Source organism: Bombyx mori, chromosome 5 (assembly GCF_030269925.1).
Source record: "Bombyx mori chromosome 5, ASM3026992v2".
Lineage (NCBI taxonomy): Eukaryota > Metazoa > Arthropoda > Insecta > Lepidoptera > Bombycidae > Bombyx > Bombyx mori.
Window position 1 is genome coordinate 12,948,407 of NC_085111.1, and position 18,715 is coordinate 12,967,121.

The window sequence follows — 18,715 nt, forward strand, 5'->3', positions numbered from 1 at the left end:
TGCCTAAAAAATAACACACAAAGTTTTATTGCAATTCATGCTGTGTTTTTGTTATGCCATTTTAGTAACTGTAACACATACTAATGAAGCGAATAATGCCGTTGTAAATATTCTAGTATGGCCATGACCCGATCGATGCAATTTAGGGAAACATTATGTCTGCAAACAATCTGTTGAAGACACTACTTAGACTTAGGCTTAGGCCTCTTTTTATTTATTAATCTATTCTACAGAAACAAGAAGAGCTAAATAAAGTATATCCGATCTGTAAACTTCTAAATCAAACGAATTTAGCTTTTAAAAGTTTTTATATCAATAAAATCGATAACAGCTCTAACATAGTTTCAAATTTTCAAATGTGTACATGTCCTGTTTTCTCACTTGCCTTGGGAGAGGCCTATGTCTAACAGTGGACTGAAAGAGGCTGCTGACGAAGATGGTGAACGATTTCTCAATTAATAAAAATTGTACTTTTCTAGTTTTTTTATAGCCAAGAACACCAAAACTGCTCTTAAAAGCATTCGAAAACAAACACCATACTTTCATCTGCTCTTCTACGAGTAAATACCTACAACACACACATGTGTTGACGAATTGACGTATCAAAATAAATAGCATGAAAACTAGTTATGGACACCGGCATAAAATGAACGGGTTTTTAAATTAACATACAACTGAGTAGACATGTAATTTTATTTTTAAGCTTTAAAGTTTTTTTCTACCAATGCTTTTTATATTACTTGTGATTTAAGTAAATTTAGATCATCGCACTGTTCGTAAGGTATTGCATGCTGTAAAATCAAGATAATTGATTACTTCCTTAAAAATAATTAGAATTATACATGTCAAACCCGGCCCGCTTTTTTATCATTATTTGATTTGACTTTGATCCGATCACTATCAAACACCGAATCACTGGCTAGGTCAAACAAAATATTTTCTGAAAACACCATCGAAGTCGATAAAGCCGTTTCGGAGTCTATAGAGAACAAACACACATAGACTTTATATAAAAACAAAAAACAACAATATAAAAAAAAAGTTTTTTTCAAAAAAAAAAAACCATAGACTTTTATAAAATACTTATATATTTAGACTAATGAAATCCGGAAAGGGAATGTGATTATTGCTAATTGTATAGAAATTTCCCATGGAAATAACAAGAAAACATTACAAACATACGTCCAAATCATTTACAAATTATTGTGTATGCTATTAATAGTTATATGTTTCATTTACAGGATTTTTTCTCATTCAACAAATTCTCAATTAATGAGGTTTCAATCTCAAGAAGAGATATTTTCTCTACTTATATGCTATTTACTTAGTATTTAAAAAGATATTCCTGGCAAAAGAGAATCAGTCGATAGCATTTTGCCCAAGTCAGACCAGTTAATTAAACCAGAAATCTTACACGTTTTTCTACGGACTTCATTGTTGGCGGTAGAGTATGTTGTTAGATCAAACCGATTGGTATTACTGCTCTAATTGCTTCTACCAAAAAAATACCTATTACATGTACTATTATTTTTAGCACTTATTCATTAGTTTGTCCTGTATCTAGTTATCGAATCTTTCAAAGTATTTCCAACCAATTTCAACTGGTCAATACAATAACTTTATAACTATTGCCTGATGTCAAGAACACCAAGGCGAAAAAAAATAATATTCTTTTAATATTTTTGGTCTAGGTATATAAGCTTTTTTAGCTTTTAAACTATACTAGAGGTCCCGCAGTAGTCGAAATTCGACTATAATTAATTGGAATTGTAAGTTTGTACACTATTATGATTGTATTTTATACTTCTATAATCACAAATTTCGCCAAGACTACACTATAAAAAATATTAACAAAGACAAACAATATTTAATCTCAATTTGACAACAGACGTCAAGAACAAAAGTTTGACAATAAATAGTATGCATGCGTGTGTGCGTCAAATACATGGTATGTAGTGTGTGGAATGTTTTCTTTATTGATTTAATGTATCTTTTATGCATTATTTTAAAAAGATATTAGCATTGTGCACTTCTTCTCTATATTCTCTATAAGTGTGGAAAATTTCATACTCCTCCGTCCGCGCAATTTTCATAAAAAGGAATACAAAGTTTTTGCTTCACGTAACAGATCACGAGACAGGCAACGGTCGAGTTTCAGGGACATGACCTTCAGCAATGAAGAAAGCGACGAAGAAGAAGAAGAAGATCTGCGCTAATAAAAAAAACGCATTTATTTTTTATTTTTCATTGAACTTGTAAATTTAATTATAAAACGCTTTTACGGCTAGAACTGTCATTTGTTTTGTAAATTTTAGAATTTCCGTCGTTTCGTTTCCTTCCCAGTTTTCGTGCGGACATCACAAGCCGTAATCTAAAAGATTTATTTCTAGAAGATTTAATATAAAACTTTATAATCTTATGTACGACTTAGAATCTTAGATATGCATAAAGACATAATTAAGATAGTAGTAATTATATATGGACGACTCGTGAAAACCGAAGGGAAGAATTATAAGCAATTTACAATAATAATTCATTCGACATTAAAACTAACGTACCTACTGCAGAATAAACAGAATATACCTAGACAGACACGACCGAAATATGCAGGGCGGCTCACAAGATGCTCCACCACCAGTAAAATGGGTATGCGTAGAAAACGAGAATAGTAAGCAAATTAGTTCATAATAAGTATTGGACTTAAACTAAAAATAAGTTTTTATATATGTACATATATTTTATTTAAATATATTAGCTTAAGCTAATATCAAACGAATCCAACATAATATTATTTTAAAAATAGCGCATCGTTAGCCGCTTAACACAGTTAAAGGAAATGGCTCAATATTTAAATATATTAGCTTCATCCAGCTAATATCAAATGAATCCAACATAATATAATTTTATACATAGCTCTTAGCTTAAAACGGATATCTTAGAAATAGCTCAAGATTTTATTTTAAATACTGTTTACAAATATACAAAGCTATGATAATATGTATGAACTAATGCGATTTTTTCTGATGTTCTACTCCAGGTTCGGGCATAAAGAATTGTATAATCTTATCCTTGAATAGATAGAGAACCGGCCGGATGATTCGCGGATCCAATGGCCCGGTTCCACCGACGTACGAATCGGCCCATCCATTCTTAAACATCTGCAGGAACAGTCGGAATACCTTGATTTGTGGCATCTTCGCTGCTTCAATGAATTTACCTTAAAATAATCATTAAAAATTTAATTAATTAAGATTTCCTTTTTTGGCTAAAATTGACACAATTAAGTAGGTACAGTATTATCAACCTTACATAGATGCATTAAATTCGTGGTAGGACATATTTTGAAACAGTACAGCTTGATTTCAGCACTGTTTCTATTTTTGCAGTAAAGTAGTCAAATGTTTCAGCTTTAAGTGTGCGACTCAATACAATTGAGATTTTACTGGTGGTAGGACCTCTTGTGAGTCCGCGCGGGTAGGTACCACCGCCCTGCCTATTTCTGCCGTGAAGCAATAATGCGTTTCGATTTGAAGGGTGGGGCAGCCGTTGTACCTACATATACTGAAACCTCAGAACTTATATCTCAAGGTGGATGGCGCATTTACGTTGTAGAGTCCAGTAACCACCTAACACCAGGTGGGATGTGAGCTCATCCGCCAGTTGCATTCATGTTGTGATATATTCGGGTGCTGTCCTTCTTCAAACGAGACTTGTGGAGAGGACTTAACGGTAGGCAGCGGCTTGTCTCTGCCCCTGGCATTGCCGACTTCCATGAGCTACGGTAACCACTCACCATCATGTGGGCCGTATGCTCGTCTGCATACAAGAGCAATAAAAAAAGGACAATTTAACCAATGGTTAGCTTGTCTGCCCATCTAGAGAAACAACAACAAAATATTGACTAATGAAGATAGATACATATTATTTAGCATGAATACAATAATTCAACCCCGTATTGAATTTGCAACTTATGTAAACAAACAAACAATAATATTTTCTTCGACCGGACTAGGGGTTACGTCGGAATTCGTACTGAGTTTCGACTCATATCATAACTGGATGTTAACTATTGAATTCTATACGGGCGATATCGAGGTTAATCAAATCTACGAGTAATTGATTTCCCTGAAAAAACAACAAAAAATACGATATTTTAAAATCCATTTAATTGACCTTTATGCCTCTTTTATGTCTCTAATAAAGCAGACTGGGATCAATATTTATGGAGCAGTGGAGAAGGCTAGACAAGGGCGCGCCTCAGACATTGAACTTAAGGGGCAATCAAATTTAACACAACTTAAAGTTAACAAGGTAATTTTTGTGGGCTATTAAAAATTAAGTTTTAGTCAATCACAAATCAATATTTTGTCGCCAGGAACTGTTCTCGTGCTACACCGTTCGAACTATATTAAGGATATCTTGTATCAAGTATAATAAGTTCAATTACAGTTACAGTTAAAAAAATATATTTAGGTTTGCAACATTTTTCATACCTGCACCCGAACTGACCTGCCGCTTGACTCTCGGTTGTAAATTTTCAAAGTTTTTATTACTCTCTATATTATTAAAAATCAATTGAAAATGTTGCTTGAAGGAATGTCCCATGTTGTGTTCTATTGCATTCTGAAATCAAACGTGCTACTACAACAGCCGTAAACTTAAGAAATTATATCATATTATATTGCTATCTGATTGATATAGCAGTTATTCAAATGTAGTTGAGACTACGTTCTTGTCTCTAAAGGTGAACATTCCCATTGGTGTTATCTATGGATTTTACTAATTTCAATTTTCTTCCCTGTATGTTTTTACCATTGGATTTTATTGCATGCAAATGCTGGGATTTAATAAAATTGTCTCATTTATATTATTGCTTATTTATAGAAACAAAATTGAAAGCTTTCTTATTGTCATAATTTGTTAAATGTTTATCAGAGATGATGTACAACAAGACCAGACTCCTCGCATCAAAATCAAATGTGATGGTAGCAAAATCAAGCCTTGAGGAATGAAGTTAAAGTTACATTTAATAACCACTGTCGCAACCGTCAAATTGGAACACAGAATTCATCGCAAATATCAGAATTGTGGTGATACATAAATACATAGATAAATATAATTTTAAAACATCGATGTTTCATCGTCGAAATTAATATCACATCACTTCGTAATACCGTACCCTTTGATTGATTAATTTCTTATTTGGAGACGAAACAACATAACTCAATTTTATGGCAAAAAGCGCACTCATAATGTAAATTTGAAAACGAAACATGATAATTTTATCAAATACTTTGGCTATTCTGTGACAAAAATATTTGAAATCTTGTTTATACAGTTAAACACCTAGACAAAGACATTAAATAAATAAAAAAAGCTGTCCGCTTAGCTCTTATAAAGGTGCTGTAGTAGAATAACATTAGATACACAATGATTAATTTGTTTTCTAAACATGATCACCGGACAAACAAAATTTCGTCAGTTATTTTATGTTATTGAATAAATATAAAGGCTATCTAACAATTCAAATACTTTTAACACATACCTACTAGCTCTTTTTCGATCTGACTGCTCTATATGATTCGCAGGAGGACTAGGGTGACCGATATAATCTTAATGTGAGGTGGCAAATAACATTACGACTAGAGAAAATAACTTTTTTTTTATTGCTTAGATGTGTGGACGAGCTCACAGCCCACCTGGTGTTAAGCGGTTACTGGAGCCCATAGACATCTACAACGTAAATGCGCCACCCACCTTGAGATACAAGTTCTAAGGTCTCAGTATAGTTACAACGGCTTCCCCACCCTTCAAACCGAAACGCAATACTGCTTTACGGCAGAAATGGCAGGGCGGTGGTACCTACCCGTGCGGACTCACAAGTGGTCCTACCACCAGTAATTACGCAAATTATAATTTTGCGGGTTTGATTTTTACTACACGATGTTATTCCTTCACCGTGGAAGTCAATCGTGAACATTTGTTAAGTACGTATTTCATTAGAAAAATTGGTACCCGCCTGCGGCATTCGAACACCGTTGCATCGCTAGATATGAATGTACCGGACGTCATCTCCTTTAGGCCACGTCGACTTCAAACTGGGAAAATATCTGTGTGTCGCCGACCTTAAGATGTTGTATTGTTTGATGGAACGAGGATCTGCCGAAAATCGCAGAAATACTTAGCTACAGGCTGCACAGTACTACAGGTGAAATTTTAGAGAGAACTATGCTCATTTGATTACAAAATTCATAACTAAGTAAGTGTTATTTAACAAAATACTACGTAGACACGTGTAGACATGTACTGAATACTACAGTACATAACTAGCATTAACACACTCGGTAATATAATCATTGTAATGTAATGTAACTGTTTCTTAATTTAATTATATATATGTATAATATGTTTAAATTCCAAAAATAATAACACGCCTTCCGTAACTATAATTGTTGAGTGATTTTAAATCATCCACACTATATATCTGTGGTATATTTTTTCAATCCTTCGAATGCAATAGCGGTGAATTTGACATTTACATGACCATTAGTAACAGTATCAATAGAGTTTAGATATAATCATGATAACATTAATTCTATCGGTATTGCAAAACAGACCAATGCTGATCATAGATTTGAAGACTCGGTGCTAATATGCCGTGGACTCAAATGTGTGTATTAACTGAAGGATAACTAGGGTTGACAACTATGTTTAATATCTTGTTGGGTTTTCGCCATTCGTAGATGTAATTAATAGTGCTTTAACGTAAATGTTTTTATTTGGTACAGTTATTATATTTCTAACCGAATACATTTTTAAAAATGCAATAGCACTAAAAAGAAAAAACCTTGCTAAAATATTTTTGAAACTCTATGTTTAGGAATGTGATGCATCCTTGGTAAAGAAAACCGTAAGATATAAAACCGTAAAACCAAAAATTATAAAATGAAACCCTACAAATATCGCTCATCAATTATTATTTAAAAGAAAGAAGAAAAAGCAAAGTAAGCAAGAAAACTTATAATTACCATTGCGGATAATAACATGTACTTTTAGGTTAGGAATATTGTGTTTTTTTTTATAATAAATAAATTACCACAACATGTAAACTGATAACTAATTTAACGACTTTTAACAATTAAAGAATTCTTAAAATAAAACGAGGTTTAATAGATTAATGAAAAAAGATTTATAAGCAAAAAGACTGGAGCATAGAGGTAACATTTGGCATGATGACAGTGTCGAAATATTGTGGATGATTGGAGAGACGTGTCAAAAATTGTTTCAAGTTTCAGTGTTAAATGTTGAATAATAATTCTAAAATCTATGATGAAATGTGTTTCAGAAAATCAAAAGTGTTACGATAAAAAAAAGCAGAATCAAATTTGATATACAATATTATGTCAGGTGGGAAAACGAACTTCAGTCATATTCCAAATACATAGATACATAGTTATTTGTTTTTAATTTTTTTTATTCGTATGCCGCAGCTGATTCATCGGCCCAAACAAACGACATAAAGAAAACTAGGAAAAAACGTAAGTGTCTGAGGTGAATTGTGTAATTTAAATTCAATATTATATGAAAGGAGCTTGTTAGATTGTCTTTTAAGCCATTACCATTCAAATTTATCGATATTTTTTATTTAAAAGATCGACCCTAAATTCCACTGCACTCTAAACTTCTAGTTATTCATTCCATTTAAGCTGCTTGCTTCAGTGCCAATGCAATTTAATAAAATTGACCTTTGCATTATAGATTAGCACAAAATAGGTTACAACAGTATCTAAGGAATAATTATGTACGATTTCCACGAAATTATTACATTCCACGAAAATAATCGGAAGTGTTCGTAGTTAAGAAACATCTGTGTGTATTTTTGAACACTAGCAGTTGGATCGCAACTGGATATTGTTGTTTGTACATCTAATTGTGCTGATATTTCAAAATTAATTGGTTTGGATTGGCAAATAAGCTAATGGATCACCCGGTGGTACGTTGTTGACATGGCTGATATATTCTACAACACGAATAAAGCTGTTTTTTTGTATGGAAGCTTTGTGACAGAAATAAGCACATTAATGGTGTCCGTGTAAATTCATATTGCGTTCGACCTTCAACTAGGTTGAACGTCATTTTGATCTTACACACTTTTTTTAAGCTTCGATTATCTCCTCCTCCTTGCGTCGGTTTCCTCATTACTGATCCGCTGGATGCAGGCAGCGCAGGACCGGTCTTTGTGGCGAGGCTTGGGGGAGGCCTATGTCCAGCAGTGGACGTCCATGGGCTGATAGATAGATAGATAGAGGGTCGTGGTCATGGCCTTGAAACAGATTGTTTTTTATAGTGCACCGCCATCTGTTCCTATCTGCAGCTGAATGCAGAGCATCGTGCACTGTGGTATCCAGGGCTGCACGAATCTGGTCCGTCCAACGGGTCGGGTTCCTGCCTCTTAGTCGCTTGCCCTCGACCTTTCCAGTGACCATCAATTTCTCTAAGTTGTCACTGTCTTTCCTTGCGATGTGGCCAAAGTATTCAAGAATTCTTCGCATGCAAATGGTGGAGAGTCTAGTCCGGATCTTCAACTGAGCTAGGATGGATAAATTGGTGCGGCGTGCGGTCCAGGGAATACCCAACATCCTCCTCCAGCACCACATTTCGAAGGCATCAATCCGATTGCGGTCAGCTTTCTTTATAGTCCATGTCTCTGCTCCGTATATGAATATTGAAAACACTAGTGTGCGGACTAGGTTGCTCTTGGTGTTCATAGAGATATTTTTGTCCTTCCATATTTTGTCCAGCTGAGACATGGCACCTTTTGCCATCCCAATCCGTCTGCGAATTTCCGGTTCACAAGAGCCATTGTTGCTGATGTTGGAGCCCAGGTAAACAAAGTTGTCCGTTACTTCTAAATTAAGTGTACCGCTGAGCTCCAGTCTGCCTGTGCGATCAACGATCATGACCTTTGTTTTAGATCTGTTTATCGCGAGTCCGAGGTCTTTGCTAATGCGCTCCATCCTGTCCAAGAACTTGCCCATCTCGATTTCGCTGGCTGCCAGGAGAGTGGTGTCGTCAGCGTAGCGCAAGTTAGAGATTTTACAGCCTCCGACGGTAATACCACCATCCCATCCATCGCAAGTTTTCCTGACGATGTATTCGCCGTAAATATTGAACAGGATGGGTGACAGGATGCAGCCCTGCCGCACGCCCTTGTGAAATTTGAACGAGTCAGATGCAGTCCTATCGATTCTCACTACTCCCTGGCTGTTGTAGTATAATGACTGAAGGAGTGCAGTAAGGTGGCGAGGGACCCCCAACTCTGTGAGGACATCCCACAAGCAGTTCCAGTCAACACAGTCAAAAGCCTTACTATAGTCAACGAAACACATGATGACCGGCGTGTCGAATTCGTAGCACTTTTCCACAATCTGTCTCACGTTCAGTATTTGCTCCCTCGTGCCCTTGCCTTTTACAAATCCAGCTTGTTCCTGCGGGATCTGCCAGTCCAAATAGTAACGAATCCTGCTGTTTATTACATGTAAAAGAATTTTGCTAGCGTGAGAGATGAGGGCCAGGGTGCGGTAATTATCACATTTTCTAGTTGAACCTTTCTTGTGCAGTGGGATAATTACAGACCGCGTCCAGTTTTTGGGCCATTCACCGTTTTGCCATACGTGATTGCAAATCTTATGGAGTACGTCCAAGCCATTGTCACCAAGAGCCTTGAGGATCTCCGATGTGATATCGTCAGGTCCGGGAGCCTTCTTTGATTTGAGCCGGTCGATTGCACCCGTTACCTCTGATCTCAGGATATTAGGCTCCAATTCAAGATCTTTCCAGTCGAACCGGCTTTCGGTAGATTCATGGGGAGCTTTATAGAGTTGCTCACAGTAGCCACGCCAGCGTTCCGTGATTTCGTGCAGTTCATGCAGTGGTAGTCCTTCAGAGTTTTCTATGACCCAAGATTTGGGCTTGAATTTTCTACTTAGCAGACGGACTTTCTTGAACAGATCTGAAGTTTGCAGCTTTAGCGCGTGTGATTCCACCTCTCGACATATGCCCATAATAAATTTATTTTTGTCTCTGCGGCATTCTCTTTGGACTGCTTTACAAATCTCAGAGTATTCCCTACGTATCTCAGGATTCTGTAGGCCTCTGGCTTTGACATCTTTTCTGCGCTGGATTAGGCTCCATGTTTGGTCTGTTATCCATGTGGATCTCCTGGGATCTTTTTCTCTTTGAGAGGTAACATCTTCAAGGGCATCATTTATTTTACTTTCCAGATTCATCCACATAGATTCTGCATCCTCCCTCAGTGATAAAGGGGATTTGGCAAGCTTTGTTTCAATCAAATTCCGAAAATGAGCTTCTTCTATTGGATTTAGTGATCTAGGTTTGAGTCGTGAGTTTTGGTGGACAGCTTTAAGCCGGAGGGAGAAGAAGGCGACGAGCAGTGTGTGATCAGAACCACATTCGGCCCCAGGAAAGGTCTTTACATTTTTTACGGAAGATCTCCAGCGCTTGTCCACTAATACATAGTCTATCTGGTTTCTGAATCGATCGCCAGGAGATCTCCATGTGTACAGTCGCCTCTTATGGTGCTGAAACATTGTATTCGTAATACTCAGACCTCTACCAATACAGAACTCCGCAAGCCTTTGTCCACGTTCGTTTCTAGTGCCCAGACCATACTTCCCGATGACGTCGCTAGTTTCCGGAATTGATTCTGTGTTACCTATCTTGGCATTCCAGTCTCCCAAGATTACTGTGATTTGTCTACTTGGAATATCGTCTAGGGTTTTTTCAAGTGCATCGTAAAACCCATCGATATCCTCTTTCGTGGACTGAGCTGTTGGAGCATAAATTTGAACGATATTGAGGAGACAGGGTTTGGTGTTCAGTTTCATTGTTATTATCCTATCCGACACCGGATTGTATCCGAGGACAAATTTGTTCATATTCCGTGGTAAAAGTATTCCAACGCCGCTCCGGCTAGAGTCTTCTAACCCGGAGAAGTAAAGTGTGCTACCTGACGAAGTCGTGAAATGTCCCTGGCCTCGTATATGTGTTTCGCTGAGGCCCAAGATAGGTAAGTTATGATTCTCTCTTTCTTTGTCCACTATGCTCAATTTGCCTGCTTGAAGCAGCCCATTAACGTTCCAGGTGCCAATGCGCTGATGGGATCGCATTGAGAAATTATTTCTTGTAGTTTTAGTGCCAACAGTAGCATGTCCTTCTGCAGAGGCCTGAAGGCTCGCCTCTTTGGAAGCTTCGGTAGCATACTTCACACCATCCGGCCCGGGTACCGAAAGGCGCCGGGCGTCAGCCGGATCACCCGACAAATCACTTTCAAATGTTTCTCTGTCCATGACTCTCTTGGGATGTAATTGTGGTGGGTTCCCACGTCCTTCCACATCAGTATTTTGAAGGGATTTAGTCCTTCACGGCAACTGGTCCCGCTCCGGGTCACTGGTTGGATCCGGGGGTTGGGTTATTTCCCGCCGCCCAGTGCTCGGCGTTGACATTTTACGGTAGGAATGTCCAGCTCTACTCAACCCTCCTCTTTTCTCATCCGGGCTTGGGACCGGCAATGGCAGAGTTATATATAGCTTCGATTATACTATGTAGTGTTTGTTATTCCCTCATCGTGGGTTACATTATTTCACCCGTGTTGGATAGATCCAAACCACAGTACAGTCTAGTTTGGAATACAACGGGAGTCTCACACTATTTTACGGACGCAAACATTATTTCAACATCGGATGGTTGATTTTACTATCAGATGGTTATATTAAAATAATAACCAGAAAAATATCCTACATATTATGAAAAATAAACAAGACCATAACAGAATATGTTTTGTCGGACAGATGCGATACGTTCATTGTTAGAATAAACCGGTAGTCGTACTACTATCATCGTTTAAATTAAAATCTTAGATATCGTCCGACGGTCAAACGAAATCATAAAATTATAATGTGCGCTCATAAACCAAAAGGGAAACACATTTCCCGAGCGTGCGCCCGCCAGCCCGCGCCGCGCAACTCCGCTTTTCACATCGGCACGGGCGAGGAAAATCAGTCAGTCACTGGCAGCCATTCGGCGCATACCACGCGCTCTAACGCTCCCAACACACACTGTTTATTTACCAACATATAACATCGCACATACGACATAGAAGACATCACATTCAAGTACGTTTTATTAAATACATTTTGTATTCGACAGAGACACTGTTTATTCACATTCGTAGTGCTCTATACTAGGTAGAGTGCTTAAAAAAATTACATGTCATAATGATGACGTATTGCGTTTTTTTGTTGTTTACAAAACATTCATGAATCCTTTGAGAATAACTAGCTAATTCTAAACTATAAAACAGTATAATTGATTACAATACGATTTACATAGATACATTGTACATATGAATACACAATTTTCTGAGCATCTAAGGATGCTACAAATGTAATACTAAATACTATTAAAAGTAGTGCTGGTATTTTTTCTTTATCTCTATCCTCATATGATGGCTTTATAAATGCTGACGTAGATGGGCCGTATTTAAATAATAGCTATGCTCTGATAAACCGGAGCGCATATTGCTTGATGATATAACTATGCAGGACGGTAGAAACACAAAACAAATAAAATGAATTAGTAACATCCGCTTTTAATATGTATATTATCTACCCACTAATATACATTAATCGGCAAATTGAATTACTATTGACGACGAATATTTAAATCCGAATATACATAAAACACACCTTATTTGTGGTAGTCCATACCGAAAACTGTTAAGTATTTCGAAATTTTGCAAATTGTTAAATGTATAAAAGAAACAGGAGAAGCGTGTCCGTTACCATATCAAACAATTTTTAATATCGGATAATTAAACACATGAGTATAATTTAAGTGGTACGATTGTCGGTAGCAGCTACTAGATATATAAGCTAGCAGCAATGTTATTCAATATAATCTATAATATATATATTTATAAATACTAATAATACGGTTTATGATAGTAAAAAATTACATACGACATTTTCAAAGTTGTTGACATGATTAAAAACTAACTACGTTTTAATCACAGAATTGTTCTCGTTTTTTTTTTAATCAAAGAAGTTCAGTCTTCAATCGTGTTTTATGTGTACAGCTTTTCGTATGGCGGACGATGCAGCGACGGATTGCCTCTTCGAACGGCTCAGGTTGCACCAGCAGCGCTCTCCGGACGCGACCGAAGTGGCCCGCGCTATCACCGCACGCATCAATGCGCGTCTCACTTCACATGGTAAGCTAATTTGTGATATTAGTCTTTTTTTATGAGTGCTTAGATGGGTGGACGAGCTCACAGCCCACCTGGTGTTTAGTGGTTACTGGAGCCCATAGATATCTACGACGTAAATGCGCCACCCACCTTGAGATATGAGTTCTAAGGTCTCAAAGTATAGTTACAACAGCTGCCCCACCCTTCAAACCGAAACGCATTGCTGCTTCACGACAGAAATAGGCAGGGTGGTGGTACCTACCCGCGTGAACTCACAAGAGGTCCTACCACCAGTAAAAAAGCTTTTGACTTATGATTCATCGGAATATAGTAGGTACAGGTAAGTACAACTCCGCCCAATTCTGCCGCGAAGCAATAATTCGTTCCAGTTTAAAAGGTAGGATGACAGATAAATGGCTAAAATTTACAAATTACTTGTAGTAGTGGGTCCTATGAGCCTGTACCACCATGCGTATTTGCGATGGTTTAAGGTGTGGGAGAGCCGTAACTTATATCTAAAAGTAAAATAATGTTTAAAAAGTTCGCCACGTAACTATAAGTGTGATGTGAATTTGACTTGACCAATAAAATATCGTCGCTGTCAAACCAAAATCTGCTAAGTGCAAAAACTCTATTTTGAATTAACGAGTAAAAACATAGTCGTATAACATTTTATATAAAAATGATTTTTAAGAACTATATCAAATGAAAGCTATAGATAAATATTAAAGCTAAAGACACATAACAGTTTTTTATACGGTAGATAGGGCTGTGAACTATACGAAAAGATCAAAAAGTAAAAATCTCAAAGTGCACATAGTAAGCAGATTTTGGTTTGACAACGCCGATATTATGTGGGGGTACCTCTACAACATTAAAACTGATGACCAAGCCACAGACTAAATAGACCAGACCTACAATTGATAATAGGAACTTATATTCCTTGAGTTACTCTAAAGAAACTGACTAAATTTAAATATCTTAAATTTAATACATCCCCAACAGGTTGCAGTACATAAGTTTAGACACTTTTGAGCTGTATAATGACATTTCGTGACATGTTCTCGTTAATAATTTTGATAAGACATTCTACGTGATGCTTTCAATTACTAGTACTAATTAAGCGCGGATGAAACTTTATACTCGTACATAATATCGTTTGCAGCGCTGATTGTGTATTCGAACCCACGCAAACAGTTTACATCTTAATCTATATTAAGATTTTTATTGGCAATTTTTCATTCTAACGATATTTTGAATCGCATCATTATGCGATTAATTTATAAGTATTATCCACACAACTAACGGTTATTTATTTATATATATAGATAAGCGCATCAATATCAAATATCCGATTTGTATCGATTTCGGTTTTTAATCATCAAATTAATAATCGATTTTAGGATGTGACCAAATCGTATCAATAATAAAAAAATCCTGTTGCCTCAGCAAGCAATATAAAACAGAGTAAATCAGAGAAAATTTACCAATAACAACAAGGCATTTAAAAGATGTGAATAAACGACCTCGAAATATTACTGTCCATAGTAGCAGTATATTTCCAAAAAATTTTGCATGGCTCCAAACTTATTTTATTTTAGCTTTATTTAGCTAAGGGTTCCATGGTCTTGTATCAGCAGTGAAAGAAAGTTGTGCGAGTCGATGCGTTGTAGTAGGCGTTGAATCCTATCGAAACTTAACCTTAAACTTAATCTCTGGGTGAAGAACAGTATTTCTGACGCGGCATGCTCCAGAAAACACTAACTACGATAAGGATGATGTACTCTTTTATTTGTCATTAACAATTGACTTTTTGTCTATAAGTAAAGTTGCGTTTGATTGTCAAGTATTAAAACGTTTTTCCTCTTTCACCAACATTTATCTAAAGAAGAAATAGTTATATTCCGAATAACTCAGTATTCCGTATTGATGAAATAACTTCATTTTCGTCATTTGAAATTTAAAGGGGCGTCGTGCTAATACAATAACTCATTGATTTTTAAAAGAATTTCACCGTTGGGCAATGACGTATTTGATCAATCGTTTCCCAAATATAAACGTATGAATTTACGTTTTCAATGTTAATTGTTATTTATTTATTTATTTTTCACATGTGTATTTATGTATATATTTTTATGTAAGTTTATTATGATATAGCACCGTCCAGTCCACTCATTCCTCTCCCTGCAAGGTTGCCTGGAAGAGATCGCTTTCAGCGATAAGGCCGCCAATTTATGTCACCGACTATTATTTGTTTTATTTGCTCACTCTGTACATATGGTGTTAAATAAAGTGTTATTATTATTAATCTAATTTCATGTTACTAGCTATAATCATCATGTTATAGTACCTATCAAATATTTTAATGCTATTATCCAATATCTCAAATGTTGATGGTCTGGAAAAATGCTATGTTTAATATATTATAATAATATAATATGTTAAATACGGTTCCAAAGGTACTACTATTAAAAACAAATACAAGTTAATAAAATATAAAAAGACAGTGGCATCTCCTGCTCCTGGGATTGTTGCTGTCCATAAATGACCTACCTGACGGTGACCCACCGTCAGGTAGGTCGTATGCTCGTGTATACCGTCAAAAACAGTAGAAGTGCACTTTTCTTCATAAGAATACGGCGAGATATATATGAAAACTGTGGCAAGTTTTATTTAAATGACACTGTATTTAAAAATACCAGTGACACAGTCAATAGATTCGGTTATGAAAAAATAATGTATGCTCCCCCTTTTTAAAAATTTCTAGCTTACTAACGGATATCTATATATTAATACGTGAAGCAAAAACTTTGTACCCCTTTTTACGAAAATTGCGCGAACGGAGGAGTATGAAATTTTCCACTCTCATAGTTTATATATAGAAGAAGTGCACAATGCTAATATTTTTTTAAAACAATGCGTAAAAGATACATTAAATGAATAAAGAAAACATTCACACAATACCATGTATTTGACACACACACGCATGCATACTATTTGTTTATTGTCAAATTTTTCTTATTGCATAAAGTCTATGGTCAATTTGAGAATAGATTAAATATTCTTTGTCTTTGTTAATATTTGTCTAAAGTGTAGTCTTGGCGAAATCTGTGATTGTAGAAGTATAATAAATAGTCTTTGACAATAGAACCATAATATTATTCAAACTTATAATTTCAATTAATTATAGTCGAATTTCGACTACCGGCGGACCACTAGTATTTATTAATTACCCAGGCTACATTTTTAATCTTTTCGAAAATATTGAAAAAGACTGGATTAAATTCATTTAAATTTTAAACTGCGTCTATAAATTAATTCCGAAAAAGTTTTATAAAACTTTGTCCATAGCATAAATCAGCATTCCAAAACCATTTTTGGAATAATTAATGTTCCACTGTTTCCTGATTCGGTCGTAGTTGTGCTTTTTGTCTAGACCATTTATTTCTTGTGATATGCCCAATTTATTAAATCTTATTAATTCTTTGGAGTTTTGCATAAAAATGTTTTTATTGTTTTTATTATTTTAAATATAAACATACAAACACTTTCATACTTTATCTAAGTATTTCAATACCTCCGATGTATCTTCTGAATTTTTAATTAAAAATATAATCTTTCGTAGTCTCAATATTGTAAATTATTAAAACTATAATAGTAAAATCTGCTTCTCAATACACCAGGTCATTCACCTATCTAAATTATAATAGAAACGATTGTCTTTGACCTATCTGTGCTAAGATTTGTTTGTTAAAGTATGAATTCGAAATTTTAAACACAGTATTAGAATTGAAAGTAGGGAAATATAATACACATAATGGACCAATGAATTGAGAGTCGACTTAAAAAAAGGTTGAGGGATTCGTTACACTGCATTTATTAATTAAATGAAATGGATTGAAAGATTAAAGATAAGATTGGAAATTTAGATTGGATTGGATTGGAAAATCGATTGATAGATTTAAGATAAAATTTAAAATATAAAAAATTGAACAATTCAGAATTAGATTAAAACACATATTGAATAAATGCGCAATATCATTAAAATCATATTAAAATTTAACACGTTAGTGTACTGCTATAGTAACTGCATGTTGGCGTGATGCCCAAAATTGTTTTCTGCGGCATCTCACAGCGAAACGTCAAAAATACCAGAAAGTGATAATTGAAGTACCTACAGTAATTAACTTACCGAATATTCTTAAATGCTCTATAGTTTGCGAAATACACGATTGTGCCAATTTTCAAAGACAGACAACACATTAATCCGGATAAGATCTAAATTAGGCTTACAACTTACGCAAAAGCTTAACAATTCTTTTAAAAAGTTTCGTGCAGGCACGAAGTTTGCATGTCTGACGAATGTTGATAACTTGAGCGTAAGCTCTCAAAACTTTAACTTTTGCTTCAATGTCTTCATTTATACGTAAGTATACAATTTATTTTCATGCTTAAACTAGTTCCATTTAAGTAAGTTTCCGAAAGTAATTTTTGGGTGTCTTTTTTTCCCTACCTATGCTGATAGCCTTGAGAAGCTATTTCAGCTTCTCCTTGACGTGTAGGTGAGCTCACGGGGCTCAAACCGGGAGTGTTTCTAACACTGACCCTAGCAAGAGCAGTGCTTCGCAGAATCTACCACCGGATCGGAAACACGACAAAATGAGAAGATCCGGCGAGAAACTCAGTGGGCTACAGGGTGTCTTGAAAAATATGGAACGACCACCAAGTATACCTCCCTTAGACATATAAGTTCCCCTTTTGTAGCAATGGTAGAAAATTATTCGTATCTCTTAAAAAACTTTAGTGAAGTCATAAAAACCAAGGCACACCGAATTTAAATAAGACTTGCAATCTAAATCACTTGTATCAAATCTAATTTAAATCCTAATGGCAAAATCACAAAAATACTCTCAGATGACGTCATTTCGTTTAATGTAATGTAAGAATAAAAATTAAAGACTTCAGGGCGAGGAAGCGTCTGTCATTCCGATAGAGGCACCCGTCACGTGCGGACGTGCTCATCGTCCACTCGATCGCCCGGTCTTTGTTCGCCCGGCTTTTGTTAGCCCGGCCATTGTTCGCGCGGCCTGTGTTTGTGGTACATCTGCCGACTAAGTGCTCTTTCTGGAAGTTTTTATTTGTTTTGTTTCCTTTTGTTGTTTCTGTGTTCGTGGTACATCTGCCGACAAAGTGGTTTCCTGCAAGTATTTATTTGTTTTGTTTCTTTTCGTAATTTCTGTTTTGTTGTGCTTTTTCTTTGTCCTGTAGTAATCGCGCCGCATTGCCACCTGTGTTCAATAGAACCGCTCAGGTCCGAGTAATTGGGGCCTCGCCGCAAGGCGAGTGTTTTCAAGACCCGGGGCCGCCCCACCTGGGTACTCAGCGATCATGGACGCTGTATTCGCGGAATTCCTCCGACTTCGCCACCCACAGCTCGCCTCGGAGTTT

General features: G+C 36.1%; 2 protein-coding genes across 4 annotated transcripts in view; one reads left to right on the top strand and one right to left on the bottom strand.

Annotated features, from left to right (window-relative positions):
• Window positions 1-1,067: 1,067 nt before the first annotated feature.
• Window positions 1,068-11,586, bottom strand: LOC105842200 (RNA-directed DNA polymerase from mobile element jockey). Its single transcript, XM_038011240.2, has 3 exons — window positions 8,152-11,586; window positions 4,494-4,623; window positions 1,068-3,217 (listed from the first exon to the last, which is right to left on the bottom strand). The coding sequence occupies exon 1, from the start codon at window positions 11,367-11,369 to the stop codon at window positions 8,199-8,201; it is 3,171 nt and encodes a 1,056-aa protein (XP_037867168.2). The 5' UTR covers window positions 11,370-11,586; the 3' UTR covers window positions 1,068-3,217; window positions 4,494-4,623; window positions 8,152-8,198.
• The window catches only part of LOC101736629 (cytosolic carboxypeptidase 1), an 87,874-nt gene continuing 76,383 nt past the window's right edge, over window positions 7,225-18,715 (top strand). For 2 of the 3 annotated variants that reach the window (XM_038011229.2, XM_062668742.1), the window contains exons 1-3: window positions 7,225-7,407; window positions 7,491-7,538; window positions 13,157-13,291. In XM_038011229.2, the coding sequence (XP_037867157.1) occupies window positions 7,401-7,407; window positions 7,491-7,538; window positions 13,157-13,291 (190 nt within the window). In that variant the 5' untranslated portion in view covers window positions 7,225-7,400. The remainder of the gene's footprint in view (window positions 7,408-7,490; window positions 7,539-13,156; window positions 13,292-18,715) is intronic. The other variant, XM_038011233.2, reaches the window with a different exon arrangement.

Excerpts from the sequence above, each read along its gene's own strand:
- LOC105842200 (XM_038011240.2), bottom strand. The coding sequence starts at position 11,369 with ATGGACAGAGAAACATTTGAAAGTGATTTGTCGGGTGATCCGGCTGAC.